The sequence below is a fragment of the Coptis chinensis genome, chromosome 1 (genome assembly GCF_015680905.1).
Source record: "Coptis chinensis isolate HL-2020 chromosome 1, ASM1568090v1, whole genome shotgun sequence".
Classification (NCBI taxonomy): Eukaryota; Viridiplantae; Streptophyta; class Magnoliopsida; order Ranunculales; family Ranunculaceae; genus Coptis; species Coptis chinensis.
The window spans coordinates 76,609,293-76,630,654 of NC_141456.1; the positions used below are offsets into that span (position 1 = coordinate 76,609,293).

Consider the following 21,362-nt stretch of genomic DNA (forward strand, 5'->3'; position numbering starts at 1 on the left):
GTGTTAAACAATTGTTTTATTTAAGGACAATATCGGTACTGAAAATTTATAAACACATAAAAAGACAAAGTAGTCCTCATTAATAAATAGCTAGGCATCTGATTTTATTATTCATCAAGGGTATTATGCGTCAGAAAAAGTCCCGAATGAATTTAAGAGGCCACGATCTTTTACATATATATATGACTATATAAAAATACATTTACATATAGTCGGGAAATTTTCAATCCCAAAAGGGTAAAAAAGGAAATAATATAAAATGGGAAATAAAAACAGACCAAATTTTATCTTTTTTTAAGAAAACATAAAGGTTATTTAAGGAGACCTAAATAATATGGAGGTTATGTGATATGGGTCGATGGGAGGGAGTGTATACTCAACCAAGTTAGAACCAAATAACCAAGGGGCAGAGCCTCATTTCTTGGTTATGGCTGAGGCCATGGCCTTGCAGTTAAATCTTCCAAATTGCATGCTGTACGTTCAATTAGGCTTGGCTTATGTCATTTTTGAGACAGATTCTCAGTATGTCTAGCATTCCATAACAAAGCCTGTGAATTGAACGAAATTCCATGGGAATTCAATCATTTGATTCATGATATCCGCTCTCTGTTACGTATGATGAATAATACCTACCACCTTAGTTGTATTTACCGAGAAGGAAATTTTGTAGCAGATGGTTTCCCAAAATTCGCATCTGATCAAGCAAAAAATGGTAATTGGTGGGTGAACCCAGTGATAGTGCGTGATCATCTACCTGATGTTCTAAACCACATGTATTAAGGAATTAGGACACACTACTATATGGTGTCTTCGATCTCCGGCCAGCTAGCCTTTCTAGCTTAGTTTATAATGATTTAACAGCTGTATGTACTTCTACTGAAGTTCAAATAAATGAAATGCAGTTTACCACCCATTCGAATATCTTAGACAAATATATATAAAGCCTGAAAGTCTGTAAGCAAATGATTCAAATATCCTAAACAACAAGCAAAAAACCAACTTCTAGATAAGAGAATCAGTTCCAATCCCCGCACAGATCGAGAGACTGCAGCAATAAGACCAAAAGCACTACCGGCCTCCTTAATCTTTTTATCGGCAGTCTTACTGATCAAAGTACGTTCCCCATTTGACTCATCACAACCAAAACAGGTGCATTATCCTTACTTCCTCTATCCTTAACTTCTTTGGAGTTGAGACAATTAAAACTCATTCTTCAAAACTGACCTTCCTCAAACCCTAAAAGTTGCCAGGGTGAAAAGCTGCGTAACTTTTATCAACTGATTCAATTAGCTTTTCGGCTATTGCACTTGCATAGATAGAAGAATTTTCATATATCTGCAACACAAACGAAAGCCAGATTATCATACAAGGATTAAACTCAAACCAACAAAATTTAACACACTCTGACAAAAATAAAAAGGTTTGAGGACTAATGAGAAATTTTCAAATACCTTGGAGTTGAACAAGAAGCTATAAAAGTCGCCGATAATACCACCAGAGACATGAAGGAGATCTAACTGAAGCTCGTCAAGTATCTTTGATACAGACAGCAAGCAATTTATCTTCTTTCTCTGTATGAGCTTTATTGTAACCTCATCGTCTATGATACGGACATCAACCTCAGTGTCTTTGGATTTCCTTTGGAGCCATGTAGTCCGTTTTGCTCCATTGGACTGCTCACGGTCAGCAAGGGTACTGATAGGCTTTATCGACGAGCTCTCCATGTCGCCTGCTGCATCATCTTCGGTCTTGAGCTTTTTTCTCTCTCTTCCATATCTCTTCTTGTCCACTAGCATCTTTAGCTCCTCAACTGTTCTTAGCAGCTCTTTGATATATTCAATCGCATCTCCAACAACAGAAGCTCTGTCGGACTAAATGGATTTTCAAGAAGGAACAAAAAAAAAGGAAATTAGTTATTTAGGATAATTCACAATATGCATATGAGACCTGACCAAGACAATAAGAAAGTTACTTGTATAAACAGTTACGTGCTAAGTGAGTAACCACATTTCACGTTTGCAACAAACGAAATATTTCTAGTGCTCCCAAGTAGGCAATTGTGAGTAATAACTAATAACATACCATAGATTTGTAAATTTCTGTGAATGTGTCTTTGTGTGTTTTAAGAGAGCAAAAAAAAAAAAAACTGGCCTGAATACGTACTTGTCCTATCCCATCATAGTAGCATAAATTTCAGGAATTAAAACTATAATCACCAAAGACAGAATGTACCTAGCTAGTAAGTGTCTGTGTGTTAAAAGTGAGAGACAAGACCCAGTTTCCTAAGCTTTGACAGGAAATTGGTGGCCGGTGAACAGATGCATGGAGTTTCTGGGGTGAAAGAAAGAGAGATGCAAAAATATACTGGATAAAACTGGTGGGCAGGTGGCTACATAGGTTGTTTGAATTGATGAATAAAACTGTTTCACACAATAAAGAAAGAAGGCCACTAAACACCCCCAAGCATATGCATATATCTTCTGATTCGTAAGGCACCCAAATTGACCTTAGATGTGGGGTTTCTGTTGATGTGTGTATCTGCTTTGATAGAGAAAACAAGAACTGTCCGGCCCTGAATAATTGTCCTACTCCAAGAAGCATAATTTTGAAGTAATGAAACAGTAATCAACAACGAGACATGGAAAAGATTGGTAGCTAGCTTGGCCGTTTGATTGAGGCATTAAAGTGTTTCATCAACAGAAAAAGAAAGAAATAAGAAACTAAAACACCCAAGCATACATGTTGAGACGGGACTAGTACAATATGCACATGAGCTTTTGAACAAGCTAGTGATTTAAATTAAGATAAAAATTGCAAAAGAGGAATGACATTGATTACCTTACTAGGGTGTGGAACCAGTAACCTCAATGACTTGTACTTATCATTCAACTGCTCTCTCCTTTGCCTCTCAGTAGCAAAGTGGTTGGTTCCTTTTCCTTCTGATCTCTTCCCCAAACCACTCATGTTGCTAAAGTCCAACACGGAATTGTCAAATAACTGCCTACCCTCTCCATCTTGATACACACTACCATTTCCTGCTTCTCTCTCATCCATCCCACCAAAAAAAGAAGGGCCACCTCTCGAGCAAGGTAGACCATAGTTATGTGGCAAGGAGTGGAACAGCTCCTTAAAGATAGGTGTTTGCTGTGGAGGAAGCTGATTCAAGTGAAGTGATTGATCGTATAGATGAATGTTCGAATCAGGAAGCATCGAGGCAACAGAACACCTTGGCAAGTGTAAGAGGTTCAAAAGGTCCGGTGTAGGTGTTGGGGCATATGAAGCGTTGAAGGGATTGGGTTGCAGTTCAATTTGCTGCCCAGCAGCATCATGGTTAAGGTGATGAAACTGTTGTGCTTGTTGGGAATTAATACCTTGCATATCATGTAGACCAGTACTCCAACCCTTTTGGTCCATATCCATGCCCGAAATGTGGTCGGGGTCATGGAGTACATCTTGCATCAAGTGGGTGTTCATTTCCTCGAAGTTCATACCAGCAGCGGCTTCGGTATTGTGGTGGTGGTTCGAGAGTTCTTCGAGGGAGAAAGACGCAAGCCTCAGGTTCTCTTCCAAGCTGTTGTTACTATTACCTGTGCTAATTGCAGACATAAGTGGTGTTAACCCTGAACTATTAGCACCAGCTACATCTCCTCCTTCACCAAAAGGATTTGGATCGTGAGTATCATAATAACAACCCTCATCATACATGATGTTGATGGAACTCCTGTCTCTTTCTTTGAATTATGAGTCTTGGTCTACATCAGTAAGCAAAAACACACAAGTGTTATTATCAAACTCATCATTCCAATATCATCTTATAAGAAAAAACAAACAAACATACATACATAGAAACAACAAGTAGTCCAATCAATGTATATATATAAAAGCAAAGACAAAAATCATTAAGTGAACCAAACAAACAAGTTGGCCAGTATACTTGATGTTCAGACCAAAAGAAGAAGAAGAACGCACATGTAGTAGCAAGGAAGATGATAAGCTCCTGTAAGAAGAATAGCCAACAAAAGCAAGAGAGGTTTCAGAGGTATACACTTACTGTCCAAAAATAGGAAAAATCAAGAGAACCCAAAATGATATTTCATGAGATTTGTAACAAGTCCAAAAGCAGTTTCTTCTATGAGAGAGAGAGAGGAGTTTGTTGGGTGAAAAGAGTATATATATAAGGAGAGTGAAAGTAAGAAAGAAAAAGAATTGTAGCCATAATCTCTATTGCCTAGCTGGGAAGTTGTTACTGAGATTCCCCGTCTTTGGTCCCCCCCTCCCACAATGTATAATCTCCGTATATCTGATACTGCGCGTGATATACGTACTACTACTACTATATATCCTCTTTTCTTTCTCTTCATCATTGTACATTGCTTCTAAGCAACACCTACTATATATACTGTTTTATTTGCATTTGTTTCCTGAAATATCTTCTTTTTCATGTACATGTCTGAAGAAATATATGGGGCTTTAATTGATTAACTTTCATTTTGTTAACTTACAACAAATTAAACAGCAAACGTTAATCTATTGCAAGAGGGACAACTGCTACAACGACAACAAAAATGACAAACAGAGACCTTGTATTGTTGCCTTAAAATTTGCTGCCTTGAGCAATATAGTGGGTTTGAGGCCTGAGGGACAACCTAGCTTAAAGACTGTTAGTAATTGGGTGTTTGGAAATAGAAAGACATGCTAATGTATTTTCCAACATATATAATATACTTCATTTAGGAATGTTGTTAGGATCTCTTCATCATTACACTTGCCAAAGCACATTGTTCAGTAGAAATTGGTTGCAAATAGAGGGGTCAAAGTGTCAAACCGTAACGTCAACTTGTGTTTCACTTCCATGAAAATGGGAAATGGCATGATTACTTATTTCAGTTTTTGTAGCTATACTAAAGGAAATGATATGTGCCCCCACAAAAGGAGATTTGACATGGTCAAGTCAAGGTCTACCAATTTAAGTCGTGAACATTTTTGAGCATTACTTGGAGCAATGCAATTTTTGTTTTTGATTATCAAATGTGTCTTTTGGTAATTTAGTTTGGATGGATTCATACATATTTCCGTTCTTGCGCAAACTGGTCACCTGAACCAACCTAATTGACAACTTCTTCATTTTTTGCTTTTCATTTTTCATATTTTTCTTTTCTTACTTTTGTTTTCAAATTATTTAGCTTTCACGAATTGTACGTAGACGCATGATAAAATAGGTAAGTAGGGAACTAACTGAAAAATATTGATGTCCTCCCAAGGAGCACCCACGGCACATCTGAACTTATAAAGTACTGTAATTAATGGTAATCCAGATCCATTAGAGCTATGGAGTAGTACTCTATATGATGTTCGAAACTAAATTACTACATTGTATGCATATTTATCTATATTTTGACAATAGAGATGTTTGTTAACTGTATTACTGTATACTGTATATATGTATACTTGACAAGAGATGTTTGTTAACTCCCTTCATCAAGAGTTTGTGATGAATTTAGTTGGATGCACTGAACTAACTGTTTTTTGCACAATTGAGTTGAAAAGGTCTGCTGGTATGTAGTGAAACAAGATATTAGGCATTTCCACCCAAATATTCGAAAAACGTTATTGCATTTCTTCACCAAGTTTGCGTGTTGTATGTTGACTATTCATTCCATTTTAAATGTTTCTATAACCCAAATCTTACGAGTTTGTGGACATATAAACCATTACTCCATTAATTTGTATACTACTACACTACTACCCCATGAAATAAAATATAATTTGACAATGGAATAAGTTATTCGATCTGCTATTATTAATGTCTTGTGCAACAATAATTTATTTTTTCTATCTAGAAGCTAGTCAAAATAAGATAATTAAATTCACATGGTTTTAACCAAGTAGGTGTCCATGATCTTTCTATTTTCATGCTTTCTTGCAGTTATTCTCCCTTGAGGAAGTTGGGAAATGCAAATCATGCCTTTCACCCTCCTCTCCTACTTTACATATGGAGTATCTTATTTTTGTATGAATGTCAAGGACTCAAGGTTATCAACATATTAACTATAAACAAATTAGCCGAATGACTCATGCAATGATAGATTATGGAGTGCAATTGGCACCCACGCAACCGAGGAATCCAATTTATGACCCAATAGACTTGATAGCCATCTGGTTAATACAATTGTCACAATAGCCATCTGAACCATGCATTTGCTCTTTATACATGACAAAATCCTTTAGAGAAGCTGAACCATGCGTACAAATTTAGAGAAGCTAGCAACAACATTTTAGCAATGAATAACCAATATTTCTACATAGATGGCTCTTTAGCACATTTACATAAATTTAAATCTGATGAACAAAAAGTTGTATTTGGTGTAATTCGTGTCACTGGATTAGCCCATTCCATGTCTCGCTGTGCGTGTACAATGTATGTTGATGTGTGTATGAACTATGAATTGAAGACCATATACCCATTATCTTGGAATATCTTGGAATTGAATCAATGAAGACCGTATGGAATTGAATCAAGATACTTGTTTTCGTAGTGTACGAAATTGTTTGACCATTTTCGGAAAACAAGGAACGTATTGTAATATAACATATTTAGACAAAACTTGAACGTAATGTGTTTTGTTTAAGAAATCAAAGCTGAATGCCTGCACGTAAATTGGTTTTTTGGAGCAAATCTCTCAATGTGGCGGATGAGATTGATTTTAAGCTTTCACCATTGAGTCGGATTTCTCAGCACTCTTAAGTTGTAGAGCCAAGAATACCCACAGACGTATATCAAGTACTCACGTATAACGTATACACAAGATTGTTTAAGCAACCTACTTATAGGAAGAAGGATAGCACGCAACGCACTGATGTTAAATTACAGAGATGGCTCACACTGATCAGATCCAGATGGCTAGACGAGTGCTCCCAGTCAGCCCAAAGATGACTACATGAGTGCTCTGATCTGGGAACATTAACTGCTCCTTGTATTTTACGTCTCTTTATGTAATGGTGATTTGGTGCCTTACGGTATTTTTATTATTGTGATTATTTTAATTTATTTTATTGCATGTGGATTTTGTTTCTGATTTTCCTAATTTAGACCAAACAAGTGCGGGGTAAGTTTGGACAAAAATGCATTGAAATGGAAAATAACAAATATTCCCTGGGATCACCGTAACAGTTTGCAGTGGGCAGTGGCAGTTGCAGAGCAGTTCTTCCGGATCCGTGCATATGGTTGTCGGCTACGTACCTTTTCTGGTCCTAAAAGAGTGTTTGTTTGACTGGTTATTACATGCCTTTTCTAGAGCAACAACATTTCTTATTTTTTGGCTGCACCATCAAGATTTCTTTATTGTGTAAAAAGTATCAAGCCTTAAAAGCTGCAGGAAATAAAAAAATAAAATTCAAAAAAGGGTATCCGATCCTGCAGACTGCATTATTATTAAGAAATTAACCAAATCTACAAACCCCATGAAATTTTTTTTGGTAGAGTGTGCAGGTCTCAAACTATCAATTTTGGTGAAAGGAGAGCTTGTAGAGTAAGGACAAGAGGAATTCCCATGGAATCACCACAATCAGCTTTAGCGGATTAGTGGCCCACAAAATCAAGAATCAACTTCGAAGCCTTAAAAAGCGGAAGCCAATCTGCCACTGAATAAACCAGCCATGTGGATGTAACAGTGTAACGTCTGTAAGGAAGAATAATACATCACCACGTGGCAGCTTTATATGATAGCCATTAATATATCTAAATTAATCTAACTATAGAAAATGACAGTGGATAATATAGTATACAATCAACTATATGGGTATGGGTGCAAATTTAGGATGAGAAATTTCATATAAGAATGGAATACTTAGCTCAATGATTAGAAAAACTTAATGAAAAATTGTTAAACTATCTAGGTGTTAAGAAGCACAACGAATGAACGAAATACTAAATCACGTACATTTCTTAGGAAGTAGTTAATTATGTTGAAAGCCTTATTTGGAGGCTATAAACTTGAAGGTTTCTAAGGAGGCAAGGGAATCGTGTGTTTTCTTTTCCCTCCCTTTTATCCAATCTATTTCACTACTTCCTTGATGTCGGCAGTTTTCTCGTTTAAGGAAAGGCTCCATAGAACCTTAACAGCAAGATAGAAGAGGGCAACTCAAAAACTCGATCACTGGTGCATCTCACATACATTGCAAGAGGCCAATTTTGATGCGGTTGCAAAGAAAAGAGCTACTATGATTATAGAAGAAACAATTTGGAGCACAAGCAAACCCCTATTCATCACTAGTATAAAATGTCATCACCGGACCTACTATAAATTTGATTAGGTTGTCTATAGTCTTAAGTTTAACCTGGCATGTACTCTCGATGTTACATTCTTTAATTATTATTAATAATATCCCTACTTGTGTGCAAAAATAGTTCAGTTTGAGTATGTTGCTACCTCACTACACTAATAGGCACTCCATGTACTAATAGGAATTCCCTTGAACTCATATTCCAATTAAATTGAAAATTGGGTCTTTTTGTAGTATGTCACATTATATTAGCACGGTTTTGAGTTTAGTCACACAAAGTTTAAAATTTTGATTTTAGTCACACTTTGCCAACAAGTCTGTCTCAAGCTGTTAGTCAACGTATTTGACTAGATTTGATCGTATGTTGACCGTAAATTTTTTTTTAATGAACAATTCATCATCACTCAACACCATACTCGAGGACAATCAATGGCCAAAAACACACATAGTCAATCTGATCTAACAACTAATAACAACTCGAATCTCGATGAATATCAACAGTCAAAGAAATTACTAAAACAGTAAATGTTGGTTATTCATCTCACTCAATTAAAAAAAAAAAAAAAAAAAAAATGGAAAAGAAAAAATTGGTTTGTTCATAATATATTATTATATTTCACATATGTTAATTTTAATGTGACTAAGCTAGAATCTGAATTGGAGGCACCAATACGAGAGCTTGCACCCCCCAAACTCGAAAACCTTCCACTGATCGAGACTCAAAACTCAGAGGTATTTTTCCAGTTGGATGCGGACATGACTAACCAAACAAAAGCTTCATATGGATTTGATTGTGAACTCGATCCTTTGAGTCTGTTGACAAATTGGCGTTAGAATTACTTAGTAAAGAACTTGCAGTTACGATCTTCCCAATCAGCCCATTCCATAAATTCAGCCCATCTTCTTGCAGTAGCTTAGAGACACAAGAACTGGTCGAATTGCATTTCTTGGCTCAACACACAAGCTCCTGCTTCTGATCGTCTATATTAGTTTTGGTAGCATAGCCTCAATTTCGTGAATCCCAATTGGTGGAGATAGCTTTGGGACTTGTCAATAGAGAGCAATGAGCAATCCTTCTTGTGGGTGCTACGACCATGATTCATCAATGGTAGCAACAAGATAGTCGACGACAAAGACAAACAGTCAAGTGTTTGGATATTGTAAACCAACACATAATGTTTTGTTTGTTGATTAATTTTCTGAACAGTCATTATTCCTCGATATTCATTTTCAAGACGATTAGATTAGTTGGGCGATACTTGTTTCCCATTGTCGATATTCCTCAAGCTTTGTATTTTGAGATGATTTTGATTAGGTTGATGATTCGTGTTTTCAACCGTTGATATTCCTCGAGGTTCAAGTTGAGAGATGATTAGATTAGTTTGATGATACATGGTTTGGACAATCAATTATCCTCGAGCGTGGTGGTGTTAAGAGATGATAGATTGGTTCATTTCTAAAAAAATTAAAAAAATAATAATAATAAAAAAAAAAATATATATATATATATATATATATATATATATATATAGAGAGAGGGATAGAGCCACAGGCACTGTAGCCACATTATAAGCACAGTGAATCCCAGCCTTTCATCTGGTGCAATCAAACGAATGTGACAAAAACTTGACTGAAGCAATCGCGAGTTCTAAATGATGAAAAATGGGAGGGTATTTTCGGAAATAAAATTTGACCGAAGTGAAAAATAGAATTTGCTCTCCAATTTCACCGATCTCTCTCCTCTCTCTTTCTCTCTAGTTATTCTAACTCTCTCCAAAATCTATCAACACCTCCACTCCAAAACTTTATAACCGATTGGACGAAACATTGCAGACAGAAACATGAATATTTGTTTAACTTTTCTATAATTTTTGTGCTATAAAGCTGATGTGCTGTAATTTCTGAGAAAGCGAAAACAAAATTTTTTGTGTGTAATCCATAAAGGAGATTCATTTGGCATTTTGAGTCTTAAAGGTAAATGCTTAAAGAGAGTGATGTTAGTTGTTTTGTCTTATCAGAATAGTTCAGTTTTCAATTTTTTTCAGCTTCATCATCCCTGTTTATGAGCTTAGTGATTTTATAAGTTATGAAGACTCAACTTAAAAATTCAGATTCTTTCATTTGGGTTTTGTGTAGATACTGTTAGTTTTAGGATTTTAATTCAAATTCAGGTTCTTTCTATGTTATGTTATCTGTGGGATTTTAATATTTTCGTTTGTTCAAGGCATTACACTATTAGTTTGAGTCATGCATTACTATAAATCTTTTCTTGGGTATCAAAGTAACGTAGTTTCTAGTTATGAAATTTTCAGTAATTTTATTACATTGTAGAATGCAGGTTATGATGGTTGTAATTGCTACAAAATTTTGATTGAAACTTCATCATTTTATAAGTAACCCACTGGCCTGAACACCTAGCAAGACACCTGAAACTCTTGAAACATTTTGATTGCCTACTGATAAGAGCCCAAAACTGTAGTTTTAACCCTTTAACCATCATACTTTTAGACCAATTATGTGAGTAATAATTAAAAGTTAATACTGATTACGTGTTTTTATGTATTTCAGGCTTCAAAGTCCATTATGTGCAGAAATGTGCCACTTTAGCGAGATAAAGGAGCAAAGGTCGGTTGCTAAGGAGTTATGTGATTAAAGGCCAAGATTCAAGAAGACAAAGCCTTTTTAAAGCCCGGTCAAAAGTTGAAAAAAAGTCGACGCGAGTAAAACAACACACAAAGTCGTGAGAACTTAGAAGGCCGTATATTTGGACTCAGACCTCGGAATTGGGCCTACCTTATGTCAAAACGACCGGCTCAGAAAGAGCTTTCCAATGGTCTAAGCCTTGACCCAATCAGAGGAGCAAAAGTGGATGAAAAGTCTATTGAAGCCAACTGCAGCTGAAGAGGCCTTTTTGGACTGAAAGAATTGGGTTTTGGGCCTGATTTTCTGGCCCAAAACATGGCTCCAAGCCCATGCACGATTTTTGGATCTGAAAGTATAAAAACAAGAGCTTGACTCTTTGTTAATGGTAGATAGTTAGACCTAGATTAGTTAGCCTCCATTAATTAGTTTTAGAACTTAGTTTTAGAATTTCAATTAGTTAATTAATTAGTTTTTCATATCTTGTTTTAAATCTAGTTTCATGTTTAATTAATTACTTTAGAACAAAGTAGATTATTAATTTAGTATTTGAATCATTGTTTTATTATTCATTAGATTAATAAAATAGTGTTCTTGATAATCTAGTTTCATTTTCATTTATTTATTAGCTTAAATCCTTAGATTTACTTAATTGTCATTATTAGTTTAATTCAATTATTGCATGAGTAGTTTTGAATTGAGTTTAAACAAGTAAAGTTCAAATCTTTATATCATGTCTTGTTCGAATTCCATTGGGAATGATAGCGTGATGATTCTCGGCTAAACCTCCATTTGAGGGGGTTGAGAAGCCTTGATGAAATCTTGATTCCGATTATCATAGAGTCGTCGTAATTTCCTTTCCACTCTAGAAATGATTAGTTCACCATGAGAATGGGTGTAATCGTTCACATGCTAGTTATGAATTGGTAGAAATGCCATGTGTAATTAGGGATTAGGAGTAACTAGATTGTTCTGCGAAGCAGTTCAATTCGGATTATGACGATTCTTTATTAGTAGGATTAAGTCGAGTTAAGGTGGAATTAATCTCCCTCTAACTCCTTATCATAGAATCGACGTAGCATTCCCATAGTTGTTCAAATAGTAGACTAGTTGCATCTTGTGGGTAGTTGCATCGTAGTCTAGTTATCATTTCGTAAATCTCTCATTAGACTTTAGTTAAGATTATTTATACGTAGAGAACATTACCATGCGGAAGAAGTAGGAGTGGAACGAATCATCTACTCCACTATATCTCAATAGGATTGAGAGTAGAAATCTTTGATAAAAATTAGGCACGTAAATTATCGTTTAGTTTTACTTACGTTTAGAGTTTCATCGCTTTATTCATTAGTAAAACTTTTCTTTTTACGTTTATCAAATGGCGCCGCTGCCATCTTAGTTTCACTTTCGCATTGTTTTCGTAGTATAAGTACTCTTCTTAAAGTCCCATTTCACCCACCCACCCTTGTTCGATTCTAACTGTGGTTGTCTTTTTCAGCATTAAACTTCCTCGAACAAAATAAAAAAAAAAACCGCGGGCGCTGCAGGAGAGCCGCGACCGCTGCGCTCATCGTTCTTATTTTTAACCGACCAGACCAAAACCGAAGCGACCCGCGCTCAAACACTGTAACTCGAAGTTTAAGCTGAGCGCGACCCGCCCCCAAAGTGAGCGCGACTCGTGCCCTGAGCTGAATTTTGCCGGATTTCCATAGGTTTGATTCGAACGTCGATTTTTCAAGTTTTTCAGTGTTCTAACTTGTTATATACACTGAACACGCGTAAACAAGACGCTATTCATAAGCGAAGCAAGGACGCAATCAGGTATTCCTTTCTTCCACACCTCACATCTCCTGTTAGAAGTTTATACTAGTATATCAGAATTGTTTGGAGTGTTGACGTGTTTAGCTAAGTTTGGTCTTAGCCTTGTATGAGATTAAGGTCTGGTCCACTACACCATAACAATCAATTTGTAACGGATATGCATCCGTTACTAAAAATATTAGTAACGGTTATCTTGCGTTGACACAAAAGCGTGACTAATATTAGTAACGGATATTTATAACACTTATTATCCGTTACAAAATTTACTAACGGTTATAAAGTGTCACTGAAATTAATTTTAGTGACGGATATGTAACCGTTAGAATTTATTAGTAACGGTTATCAAATTTGTTTATCATCTGTTAGTAACGGATATAAGCGTCACTTTGATTTTCTGTTGCTAACGGTTCTGTATCCGTTACTAACAAATTTTCATTGTATAAAAAAAAAATTGGTTTCTCTGGCTCTACAATTCAACCAAAATAATCTCTTCAAAGTGAACCAACAGTGATGCTAACAAAGTAATTACTAAATTCCATCAAATAGTATACATTTTTCATCCAACCAAGATCCTAAAAAAGTAGAGACGGTCAAACCATAAATTTAAGTTTGTCACAACAAATCAATAAACAATTCTTACAAAAATGTTGTTCCACACTCACTTCTTGGCATTGTATTCACGACGTACTCTTCTAAGATCTGCGGTCTGAGGGAAAGACCCAATAGTGGTTGTTGGAAGGATGGGAAGGTTTAACTTCTTCTGTTGAGCATCCAACCTCACACTCACATTTGTAGCCCCACGATGGTGAGAACCCTTCAAAGCAACTTTTACCGCACAAGCATGAGAACAAGCGGGGGTAAATGCGGGTTTATTTTCCGTACAATGATGATACCACGAGGCGTTTGACTAGCCCATGACATAAAGCGTAATGCGAAGTAAGCCTCAAGTGCATTACTTCTTTTTCAATTCTCAAGACTTTCTATTATACGCGATATAGAATTCTAAGTCTTACAAATTAAAAGTAACACAAAAAAACATAAATAAAGTGAAGTAAACTAAATAATAGAATATAACAGCACAATGAGCTCTTCTAATATGGTGTTAGGTGTTATAACCATTTCAATTATATATAACAAAGCCCAAAATAATTGAAAGATCACAAATGATATGAATCTTCATAGACAAATGGAAACAAGTAAAAGCAAGTTAAGACAAACCGTAGAAAAGCCCCAATGAACATACCGCCTTGGCCTCCTTGTACTCAGTTACTGCCTTGTGAGAAGCATAAGTGAACTTGGTGTCGGGTCCCAACTCGGGAACGATGAAATGGCTGCACCAATAACAAAGCATGTCAAATAACATTTAGAAATGAAAGTAATGAAATAGGTGAAAAGAATCGGTACTTACTAGTTGGTGTCAAACCACTTGGTCATTTCCATAGCAGGTTCAGAGGCATTTCCTCTAGCCATGGAGAAGTAAGTGTCAAAGCCAATCTCACCACCAGTCCAATTGTACCTGGAAGGAGCAGCTCCAAGCAATCTTTGTCGTGTCAAGTACACGGGTCATAGTGCGAGAAGGTGTTGCGGGGATATACTTGATCCCGCGATTTGGACATCTGTTTCGGATGGACGATCAAGAAGATCGCGAGAAACCTTTTAAATCCTCGACGCTCTTTCCATCCCAGAATGATTCCAAAGCAAACTTGAGCTCTCTCTTTCTCCCCATACGAGGGTATCCAATATGTGATGCCATTATACTGGTTCATCAAATAAAGCCCAAGAATAATCAGTATCTTTTATTAAACAAATAACTCAATAATAAGATTTCAATAAGCGGATCCAAATATCTCTTTTAAATAAATCGGATCCAAATAGTAGCTTTTTACTAGATTCATGAAAGCGGATCTAAATCGGATCTAAATGTACCAACTCAAATAAGTTATACTCACCAATAACAAGTATACTTTATAAACAGAAAATCTTTATTACAAATGCTAGCAGAAGAGATCTAATGGTTTCCTCCAAGAGAACGAGAAGAAGAAACGAGAAATATATCATAAAAGAAATATATCATAGAATTTGATCCTCTGTAGAAAATATATCATAACAGGTAGTTTTTCAATTAGTATTTGAAGAGATCTAAATTTGTTCTATTGCATTCTCTTGCATCCACAATTCAGATTGAAGTTAAACCTACAGTCAAATACAAGGGGCAGACAACACCCCACAAAAATAAATACACGTGGCATCACCAATCACAAGTATATCTACACTTAAAAACAGATTTGAGAACTACAATTCAACAAGAACAATCTCTTCAAAGAGAACCAACAGTGGTGCTAACAAAGTAATTACTAAATTCCATCAAATAGCATACATTTTTCATCCAACCAAGAGATCAAAACAAGATCATTAATTAAAAATTTAAAGTTTTAAAAGTTTCCAGCAAGTTTCTAATTTATTGCTAACTATATGAAATCTTTGTTTTATTTTCTCCAATAGGTTGTCTATCATCATTGAATTCTACTAGTTTTCGTGGACCTAGGTAATTCAGACAAACACTTTAGCAAGCAATAAAAACATTTGTAAGAGAATTAATGAGTAACGGTTTACCTCGTTCTTAGGTCTCATCTTTGCATCTTTCATCCGGTGCCTCACTTTGGTCATGCCGAATGAATGATATAACGCCTTTAAAGGTATGTATGGGAGATGAAGTCGGTTCTTTCATCCAATTCTTGCTTGGAATTGTCGAAGACATTATCTACTTATATATATTCAAAGAAAAAAGAAGGAACAATAGTAATATGAAATTAGGTGGAATATACAAGTCAAAACCTTAAAGGTTTTAGCAAAATCAAAGATCCTACTGAAATGCACAAATTAAAACAAATAGTAAATAATAAATTAACATTCATCCATTAAAACAGATGCTCACCCTATTGAGATCCGGAATACCTCCATCTCCTTGATCAGCTATGTTAAAGCATCCAAGTAATACTCTATGAGCTATATGGGTGCCTCCATTTTGCCCAACACTTCCAAAGAAAAATCACTTCTTTGTGAATTCCATAGTGTCTTAAAGTTAGAAGTTGTAAAAGGTAAAGAAGCCTTTCGGTTGCCATAGTGTCTTAACCATTCAGTTGTTGGCCTTTCTTTTAACTGAAAAATCTCATATATTGATATATTAAAGAAATGAAATTAATGCCAAGATGGCAGGCCAAGGTGACCCCTACCCACCACAACCCCTCCAAGCAAAGATACCATAATGAAAGGCACAATTGTTGACCACATATAACAAGTTAACAAACGACACTTGTCTAGGGTTGAGTGTGATACCTGTTGCAAACGGGAGCTATAGGGACTTTTTTTTTTTTTCATAGGATAAGATTAAGACTGATTATATTGATCTAATCAAAAGTTGCTTGGACCACACCCCAAGAAAAACAAAAATAAAGCTAGACAGAGATATGCCCATCCAAAGCAACTCTTTGCATCTTGAAAGTTGAAAAACACAATATGGCGTAAAATTATTTTTATAATACCAAGTTTTGGAAAAAGAAATATACTAGGGAAAGTTGTATCATGTATTTTGGGTGCACCCTTAAAGCGGCTTAGAAAGTGAATTTCCTTATATAAGGGGCATAACATGTGAAAAGCAATTAGTGAAGGGCAAAGCAGAGAAAAAGAAGCTAAAAACAAAACAAGCGTGTTGCGGATAGATGTAGCATACACATTGTTGTAGAGAAAGCCATTATCGTTCTTAACCCAAATTTTGGAATAAATGTTTGGAAACACTATTTAGAATATTCAAAAAAGGATAACAATGAATACCAAACTTTAAAAAGGCAATCAGCCTACTTTGAAAACAAGTAGCAAAGGCACATGGATTATACATGGTGTGCCAAAATATCTTAAATCTTGCTCTACGAATAAATTCAAAGGGACATGTATGGCCAACTGCTAGTACATACATATGAACTAGGTTCTGAATGGAAATCAAGATTTTGGACATGTTTGTTTCTGACTGGATCCCTAAATAGTACTAAAAATAACAATATTATTAATAGTAATAGTAATAGTAGTAAGAACTATTCAAGGGGAAAAAATTATTAACTTTCTAATTGAAATTACAGATTCACAGCAAGAACATTTGTTGAATTTGGATCAAGCAGACTAATAAGCTTTAACATAGAAAAACCCGGATTATCGGTGAGCTCTCGATGATGGAGGAATGGGTTGTCTAACAACCAAATGCAGCGTGTGACCATCTTCCACATCTAGATAGAGTCAAGGACAAAACTCAAAATCCACGCAGTTAACTAAAATTTTAAACACATAATAACCTTAAAAGCTTACGATACATATAATCGCGCCGAGAATCGGTGAGAAGAAATGACTTCTGGGTCTTAAATCCTATTTTCCACAATAAACTGTGTCTGACACCTCTATCCATGTTGGATTATGACATACGTATCATTGCCCATCCCCATAACATCTATATGCCTATGACACTAGGTTGGTCCCCTTACACCACTTATCTGGTGATTTCCTTTCTGGAAAAAAAAGGCGGGGGCAAGAGGGGATGCAACCAACCCCACTCTACAACACCCTTAATCTTGGAGACCTCTTACTGTGTCTCATTGTCTCCAATCAACTACAAGATCCTCTAATAAAAAAGTCCTCTACTCAACGCCATTCAATGTCCACCAGCAAGAAATGCTTTGAAAATATCATTAATTGTGTTCGAGACATCCTTAAAATATTGCTCTATTAGTCTATTTCTATCAAGCCACCGGACCAGCACGTAGTATAAAAGCAAAATCTTCCAAATACCAATCTCATAATTTTAAGTTGCGACTTTGGCCCACCCTTACCAGAATAGGCCAACAAATCTTAATCTCAAATCAGAACATGTACACCAAAGGTCAAGCAGCTGAGTCGCTGAAAACAAAAAGCTCGAGCAACCAAACAAACCAAGAAAAGATGATAGATTCCTCGAGTCAGTACACAAAGAACATATTTGGTATCCTTATTCACCTCTCCCCTAAGATTCATAATCAACATTTTGCCTTGAAGGGAGTACCTTGAGCCATTGAGTCTACTCAGCCAGGGAACTTGCTCTATACCAAGTTTTTTTGTGCATATACATATACAGTGGCCCTTCTGCGTTAAAGAAGAATGTGCTTAAAAAATGGACAAATGGAGAAAACAATGGCAGCAACTTATTATCAAAACTGCAAAGAGAGCAGTTTCCTCAGAGCCTATAATGCACATCATATGATATAAAGCATAAAACTGAAACGAATTTGTAACAAATTTTACCAAAAAACTAAAAAGTTGCTCGATGACCATTCTTCAAGAACCAACAATTTTTTTAAAAAAAAAAAAATCAGCTTAGACTTCACATATGAATCAGAATCAAAAGAATATATAATGCATGTTCTCTAAAATACTGAATCTATAATGTCTTAATATTTGAACTTCCATCATCACCACAAACCAACAAAGATCACGCATATCTAAGGATACAGTATGCTGAAAGAAGCTGATTATCTTTCAAACACAAATCTAAATTTGTTTTCAAATCAAACAATGATAACCATAAAAGATACTTCTTTGATCTGATAATTCGAAGTGTAACCTACCCCATAAGCTAAAAACCCAATTTCAATAAATCGGGTATATAAAGTTGTTACCTTGAGCAAATTGAACTCTTTTGAGAATCGAAAATCTTATGGATCTATTCAAAGCTTTGTGATTTCCATCGATCTAGATTTGAATAACCAATATTCTATCAGCATTCAAGCCTAATTCAATCAAATCTCACAATCTCCAGCAGAAAACTTGTAACACATGAGAAGAGAAAGAACAAAAGGAGGGAGAGAGGACGACTAACCAAAATCAAAACCCTAGCAGCAGCAGCGGCGTCAGCGCAACAACTCATTTCTATTTTTCTTTTTGAGGGCATATGTTTTTTTTTTTTTTTATTCGGTGTGATTTTTATTTTGATTTTTAACTTTGTCACACATTCGTAAGCGTTACTAAATATCCAATAAATGTTACAAAATATAATAAGTATTTGGACTGATACTTACTAACGGTTAGAAACATTGCTAACGGATAAAAAGTGTGACAAATTACCTAACGGATCAATATGTGTTACAAATAAGAAATCCCAAATGTTGCAAAATCACCCAAATGGTGTAGTGGTCGAACAAAAACACCGAACGTAATTACACAACAACGTCAACAAACAAGTCTATCTAGTATACCACCCACTACACCTCTAGCTACTATTTCACACACACCACCTGATATAATGCCTGAAGAAGGAGAGACTCCTCTCTCTGACTTCTACAAAGCCTTGAGCGATAGCCCCAAATCTTGCATCGTTCTAGCAGACCCAGTGGGGGATTTTCGAATCCCCCCAAATATTTTTAATTTGTTACCCGTTTTTCATGGTTTAGACCATGAAAAACCTTATCAACACATGCGTAGGATTGAACAAGTCATAACAACATTCCACCATCCAACGGTTGGTGCGGAACAAATTAAACTAAGGGTATTCCCTTTCACCTTAGCCGATAAGGCGGCGTCTTGGTTAACTGCCCAAGCACCTAATTCTGTGGACTCGTGGGCTAAACTTGTTCAGCTATTTATGGAACATTTTTACCCACCCCTAAAGACGGATGAGATGCTTTCCAAGATTCATTTCTTTCGACAAAATCCTCATGAATCATTTTCAGAGGCTTGGAATCGTTTCACCGATCTCCTTATAGAGTGTCCACATCATAACCTAGCGAAAGACACATTAGTTCGTGCCTTTTTCAAAGGACTTCTACACCACCATAAAGAAGTTCTTGTCATAATGAATAGGGGTAGTTTCTTAAGCAAAGGAGCCTCGGAGGCTTATAAATTTTTAGAGGATCAAACTAAGCGAAATACCAACTGGGGGGGTAGTGACGATATCCACCGCTCCGCTAGTTCTTCTAATACAGTTAAGGCCACTAGTATGTTTGAAATTAAACACGATCCCAAGCTTAAAACTCTAATCGAATCACTCACTAAAAAGGTAGAGGCCATTTCTGTTCAACAAAAGCCTATCCCCGTCATGAATATAAATTCAAATCCATGTAGTTTCTGTTAGAGCCCTAAGCATCCCAACTTCCACTGTCCTATAGCCTATGAACAGGCTTGTTCCATTAATAGTGAACCTAACGCCCTTTGGAGACAAAATCCCAACTTCGGTTAGAGAAATACCTAACACGTCACACCTCCAGGGTACAATAATCAATATGTTAGGCCAACCCACAGTTTTATCCAAGCTCCACCACGACAAGGACAGGGTCAGGGTAATTATAATAATTATAACAACCAAGTGCAACCTCAACAAGGTCAAGCACAAGGTCAAGGTAGTTATAATAATTATAACGCTAATAGAGGTATCGTTCCGGTAAATAATAACTATCAAAATCCACCCATAAATAATTCACGCGAGATAGTTCCAGTTACACCACTCGTGACTACTACACCCACACAACCGGATCGTCTTGACACCTTCATACAAGTGAGCCAAAAACTTTTCCAAACCATGGCTCAATCTAACCAACAACTTCTATAATCCGTTAATAATTTAAGCCAACAGTTGGCCCAAGATAAAGCCCAACCCAAAGGTGTGTTTCCAGGTCACGCAATACCTAATCCTAAAATAACAAACACAGCCTTTGAGGTAACTGTAACGCCCGTATTTTTAAATACGTATTTTTTCTATTTAATTAATTATTTAATTATGTATTTTCAAAATTCGTCGGATTGGACTCGGGATACGTGGGCCTGGTTTTGGGCCCGAGTCGGTGTTGGGCTTGGGTTTCGGACCCAAGTATATAAACACATTTTTCTAGAAAATAGGGTTCAGAGAAAAATAAAATAATGAAAATGGAGGCAGAGATGAAAGCTGGATTTCTGGAGGGTGGAGCGCGACGGCTCGGACTACGAGGGATTCATGGAGCTGTTAAGACAGGTGAGTAGAGTTAACTCTCACCACTACTAGAACTATGATTTGCATCTGTTTAGTATGTACGTATTTTACTGTCGATATGTTTAGATTTTGGTAAAACCGGTTATAGTCTTAGACTGTTGGAACTCGAAAAGAGTTGGTGATGGTAGCCAAGGAACGGAGAAATAGTCTCTTTATCCGGTCGAGTTGTGATACTCGGTGAATGCGTTTTGTTATTTGAACTTGTTGGCCGAAAAGATCGCTCAAATCTTGTCAGGACCTTTTGATTTGCACCTTTGACTTTATGAATTTTATTTGTGTTGATTGGTGTCGGGGCTGCTGGAAGACTCGGAGAAGTCGTCAATGGAGGCGAGCCCCATTAGAAATCGGTCCTGCATGTTTTTTTATGAACTGGTATGTTTGGAGGGGGCTGTTGGAGCTTGGAGAAAGCTTGAACCATCGTTAATGGCGTTACTGCCATTACTGAGCTACTGAAGGGTTTGATATTTGTGTTTATTTGGTGGTGTTTGAACTGTGTTTTTTGGTTGTGGGTTGTTTGATGATGTTGGGTGGTAGTGGGGATGGTTAGGGGCTGTCGATTGGAGCTCGGAGAGAAGCCATT

The 21,362-nt window shown here is 36.3% G+C and overlaps 1 protein-coding gene and 1 long non-coding RNA gene across 2 annotated transcripts; both read right to left on the reverse strand.

The window, feature by feature from the left end:
• Positions 1-874: 874 nt before the first annotated feature.
• Positions 875-4,447, reverse strand: LOC147525230 (transcription factor bHLH91-like). The gene is made up of 3 exons (XM_086564723.1): positions 2,839-4,447; positions 1,452-1,871; positions 875-1,335 (listed from the first exon to the last, which is right to left on the reverse strand). The coding sequence occupies exons 1-3, from the start codon at positions 3,703-3,705 to the stop codon at positions 1,237-1,239; spliced, it is 1,386 nt and encodes a 461-aa protein (XP_086420849.1). The 5' UTR covers positions 3,706-4,447; the 3' UTR covers positions 875-1,236.
• A 12,708-nt stretch (positions 4,448-17,155) lies between these two features.
• LOC147525231 (uncharacterized) lies at positions 17,156-18,699 on the reverse strand. Its single transcript, XR_015197862.1, has 3 exons — positions 18,641-18,699; positions 18,441-18,513; positions 17,156-17,907 (listed from the first exon to the last, which is right to left on the reverse strand). It is a non-coding gene; the product is annotated as an uncharacterized LOC147525231 (long non-coding RNA).
• Positions 18,700-21,362: the final 2,663 nt, after the last annotated feature.

What these genes read in the sequence shown, in the direction of transcription:
- LOC147525230 (XM_086564723.1), bottom strand. Translation starts at nt 3,705, where the DNA reads ATGTATGATGAGGGTTGTTATTATGATACTCACGATCCAAATCCTTTT. An exon ending in TGGTTCCACACCCTAGTAAG is followed by an intron (nt 1,872 to 2,838) that starts GTAATCAATGTC and finishes AAATCCATTTAG; the next exon opens with TCCGACAGAGCTTCTGTTGT. An exon ending in GCTTCTTGTTCAACTCCAAG is followed by an intron (nt 1,336 to 1,451) that starts GTATTTGAAAAT and finishes TTTGTGTTGCAG; the next exon opens with ATATATGAAAATTCTTCTAT.